This window comes from Eriocheir sinensis, chromosome 68 (genome assembly GCF_024679095.1).
Source record: "Eriocheir sinensis breed Jianghai 21 chromosome 68, ASM2467909v1, whole genome shotgun sequence".
NCBI lineage: Eukaryota > Metazoa > Arthropoda > Malacostraca > Decapoda > Varunidae > Eriocheir > Eriocheir sinensis.
The window spans coordinates 6,094,336-6,099,092 of NC_066576.1; the positions used below are offsets into that span (position 1 = coordinate 6,094,336).

The window sequence follows — 4,757 nt, forward strand, 5'->3', positions numbered from 1 at the left end:
AATGCTACAATAAAAACAGTTACGTGGAGAGCTTTACCCTAGTAGTGACGCGGGAAACTCTACGGACACAGCCAGTCCCGTTTGCATTACTCACTGACTTCCTAAACGGACAAATGTTCTTGAACACATAAACTCCGTCAGAGGAGCAAGTTTCGGGAGACGTTGAGAAAAGGCAGAGATAATTCTGAGTAAGAAGAAATAAATACTGCTGAAGAAGCAGACTACGAACGCTGAGAATGGTTTTGAATATGCCATACGGTGTGACGCCTGAAATGAAGACCTAGACTTGTCACCGTAAATGACATGATAGAATGTGACAGAGAATATGATAAAAATATGATAGTGAAATTGGGAAAAAGAATATGACGCTAGGAATGACCGAACACCCCGTCATCAGCACATGCCATTGCCCATGCTCGTACACTCGGGGTCGCATTGTGAGACATTTCGGCGCCCAAGAACACATATTTCACAAGGCTTTCGTAGGAGTCGTGGGCATTTCCAGGGGTAGTTTTATGACCTTGGTGGTAGTTTGACCCTTCTTCTGTACCATGAACCTAAAGAAACACATATTTCACAAGGCTTTCGTAGGAGTTGTGGGCATTTCCAGGGGTAGTTTTATGACCTTGGTGGTAGTTTGACCCTTCTTCTGTACCATGAACCTAAAGAAACACATATTTCACAAGGCTTTCGTAGGAGTTGTGGGCATTTCCAGGGGTAGTTTTATGACCTTGGTGGTAGTTTGACCCTTCCTCTGTACCGTGAACCTCAAGAAACACTCATTAGAACCCGACTGACCCCCTCTTTGACGTTTAGAAATAGCTGATAGCGAAAGTGCCTTGTAATACCTGCCTTAGTTTCGCTTCTGAGTCGCTCCCTCAACAACAAGAACAATAAAAAGCGACTTCCATGAACGCTTTTGAATCCTACAATCAATGCTGAATATAAGTGTTTCAACCAAAACCTCTACCTTGTATAGGATTTCAGGAAAGGGAAATACTATATGAACATGCAGCGCGAAAACAGATATTGACAGCCATCGTCCATGAGAGGGAGAGGGATATCCAGCCAACCAGTAGAGGCTTGAGAAATGCCGCCAAGGCACTAGAGAAACACTTCGTTTGAGCGTAGTATAAGTAAATCCGCGCTCGTCCCTCTCAGCCAAGGAAGGAGTGACAGGCTGGCAAACACATTCTCGCCTTTTTGTAACGTATGTTTGCTACACGTATGATACAAGGCTCTAACGCACACAGACGACAGTAAAAGCCCAGATATTGCATTAGTGAATTCGGCACCATATCTACACTTCCTACACACACACACACACACACACACACACACACCTCAAAAAACGATTCCAGCACACGGCCAATGCCTCGCCAAGCTCCTCCTCGCTGTGATGAAAATCCGCGAGCGTTGTTATTTGATCAGCACGAGTCGCACGCCGCCGCCAAAGTGAGTCCATTAGAGAAGGTAAATAACGGCAGCGGGCGGGGGCGGTGGTGGTGGACTTGTTGACGGTGTGTTTGGTACGCGTTTGATGTGTGTTTTTTTTAGTGTTTATTTCGCTTATATTTCGTTTGCTTTGTTAATCTGTTTTCTCCTCTTGTGTTTGTTTTGCTTGATTTGTTTTGTCTGAGTCTGTGTGGATTTTTGTTTGTCTAATTTTATGGTTGTTTTTAATGGTTGTTTTTGTTGTTTGTTTTGTGTTTATTGTTATCTATTTCGTTTTTTTTTTGTGGTTTTGTTTATATATCTGTTTTGTGGATTCGTTTTTTATTGTGTGTTTTGTTTGTAAGATTCTGTTTTGTCAGGTGTTTTTTTATTGGTTCTTGATCTGTTTTGTTTCTACTGTTCTATGCTCTCTTTACTGCGTGTTTTTTGTCGCTATGTTCTGTTTATTTTTCTATTATTTGTCTATTAGGTTCAGGGGTTTTTTCTGTTTTGTCAGGTGTTTTTTTGTTTCTTGATCTGTTTTGTTTCTATTGTTCTATGCTCTCTTTACTGCGTGTTTTTTGTCGCTATGTTCTGTTTATTTTTCTATTATTTTGTCTATTAGGTTCAGGATTTTGTTATTTTTGATCTGTTTTGTTCTGTTGTACTATGCTCTCTTTTTTTTTTGCTATGTTCTGTATGTTCAGTTTTTTTCCAATTTTTTTGTCTTATACTTTTCGCCTGTTTGAAAAGCCTCTCGTAGAAGTTGCTGTGTTTTTCATGGACCGTTTTGTGATGCTGGTGAGAGTTTTACCCGACTTCTGCGCCTTGAACGGGAAAAACAACACCCACGAAAACACGGTTACTCTTCTCTCTGGCCTTGGGAAACAGTCCTGATGGGAGTTCGGTGCGTTTAAAACTATGGACCTTACTTTTAGACGGCGCCGTCCCTCCATCATTCTGTGCAAGTCTACTTTAGCACCATCCAATTACACCATCGGCAAGTCTGAGACGCCTGCCCTGAATCTTATTGTGCCCTACTCTAGCTTTTTTATAACTATCAGACTCCACAATGTACTTCTGCGAGACTGCAAGTTTTGTGCGCGTGGTGAAGGGCCTGCTGCCCGCTGAGGCGGAGCTGGAGGCGCCGACCACGGCCTTCCCCTTCCTCAAGCTGTTCCGGCGATACAGCACCGGGACGACGAGCTTGCCCCAGCACCTGGCTGACGGCGATCACGAGGAGGGGCCGACACCTGTCAAAGACATGTACGGAGAGAACAAACAGCACGAAATGGAGCATGAGAAACGAACGGAGCTCCTAGAGCTCCTTCAGCTGGAAGAGACATACAATGCTAATGATGAGGAGGAGGAGGAGAAGGAGGAGGAGGAGGAGGAGGAGGAGGTGATGGTGAAGGTGGAGGAGGAGGAGGACGAGGAGGAGGGGAAGGAGAAGAAGGAGAAGGAGGAGGAGGAGAAGGTGGGAATGGATCACAAAGAGCAAGACGAACTGTCTTTGTTCCTCGAGCTGATGGAAGTAGTGGCGGCACAGGAGGAGGCGCTGAAGAAACCTCCGGACCTGGAGCAAATCACACAGAGGAAAGGGAAGGAGGAGGGGCAGGAGACGGAGGGAGCGAGCCTCAAGGAACAAGACGAGTTGTCTTTGTTCCTGGAGCTGCAGGAACTAGTGGCGGCACAGGAGGAAGCGCTGAGGCAACCCAAGGACGGGGAGCAAGTCACACAGGAGGAGGAGGAGGAAAAGGAGGGCGTGAGCCCAAGGGAACAAGACGAGCTGTCTTTGCTCCACGAACTAGTGGCGGCACAGGAAAGGGCGCTAGAAGAGCTGGAGGGCGCGGAGAACATCAGGCAGAAGCCCCGCAAGAGAGTGACATTCTCCCTGGACAACCTGGATCTCCCCGTCAAGGAGCGGGAGCTGTACGAGGGGCGGGAGTACTTCAGGTTTGGGCGCGGCCTGCTCGCCCTGCGTCCCAGCCTGCACCGCCAGGATAACAAGAAGCCCCGCAAGACGGTTACCTTCTACCTGGACAACGCCCCCCTGCCCGTCAAGGAGCGGGAGCTGTACGAGGGGCGGGAGTACTTCAGGTGTGGCCGCCGCCTCCTGACGCTGCGCCCAGAACTACGCCGCGAAGACAACTCCAACCTTGTGGGCGTTGCCCCGCCCCGCCGCCCCTCCCGCATCCCAGTGCCCCGGCCCGCCAGGAGGGTCTTGACAGGGAACACAACACAACCCCCCTGCCACGTCCCTCCCCACACTGCCATAACACCCATCACCCGCCCAGTAGGGTCCTGCCTCCCCATACCCTGCCGCACCCACGCCCACGCCCCATCCGCCAACTAAGACTGTCCCCCTCACCCAGCCACACGCCCCACCCTCACCCCTCCTTCCCTTAGCTAAGAGGAAAGTGTTTAGCAAACAAGGAGTTTTCTGTGGTGTTTATCTTTCTATTATTTCTACTCATACTTATTGATCTATTTCATTCCTATTACTCAGCTTCCCTCTCTTCCTCATTTCTCTCGTCTCCATTCCCCTTAATCGCGGCACTTCAGCGGACAGTGAGATCTGGGTCGGATTTGTCGGCCTTCCTTGGGACATTCACGCAACGACCTCATTTCCTCCCTTACGCTTATGGTTACCGCCGAGGCTTCCACTCGAGTCCCACGTCAAGATTAGGGCCTCGGGTTGTATTGCGTCTCTTAAGAATTACGAAACCCTAGTCTATTATTATTTTCTTCTATCCTCCTTTTTATTTCTGTTCTTATTTCACTCAACTCTTGGCTGTCTGTACAATTCATATCGACCTCTTGTAACTATCTTTCCCCCTTACTTTCCATTCCTTTTTTTTTTCCATTGCGTCTCTTAGAATTACGAAACCCTAGTCTATTATTATTTTCTTCTATCCTCCTTTTTATTTCTGTTCTTATTTCACTCAACTCTTGGCTGTCTGTACAATCCATATCGACCTCTTGTAACTATCCTTTCCCTTACCTTTCATTCCTTTTTCCATTACGTATCTAAGATTTACGCAACCCTTGTCTATTCTCCTCATATTCTGTCTTCCTTTCTATTCCTGTTTTTATTTCACTCTTGGTTGGCTGTCCGAACAATCCATATCGACCTCTTGTAACTATCCTTTCCCTTTCCTTCCATTCTTTCTATTGCGTCTCTTAGAATTACGAAATCCTTGTCTGTTCTTTTCGTATCCTGTCTTCCTTTCTATTCCTTTCCTTATTTCACTCTTGGCTGTCTGCACAATCCATATCGCCCTCTTGTAACTACCTTTTCCCTTTCCTTCCATTCTTTCTAT

General features: G+C 47.0%; 1 protein-coding gene across 1 annotated transcript; it reads left to right on the forward strand.

Annotated features, from left to right (window-relative positions):
* Positions 1 to 2,235: 2,235 nt before the first annotated feature.
* On the forward strand, positions 2,236 to 4,168 carry LOC126988095 (histone H3.v1-like). The gene is made up of 2 exons (XM_050845904.1): positions 2,236 to 3,390; positions 3,535 to 4,168. Exons 1-2 carry the CDS (start codon positions 2,507 to 2,509, stop codon positions 3,788 to 3,790), a joined length of 1,140 nt encoding a protein of 379 aa, XP_050701861.1. The 5' UTR covers positions 2,236 to 2,506; the 3' UTR covers positions 3,791 to 4,168.
* The last annotated feature ends 589 nt before the right edge of the window (positions 4,169 to 4,757 follow it).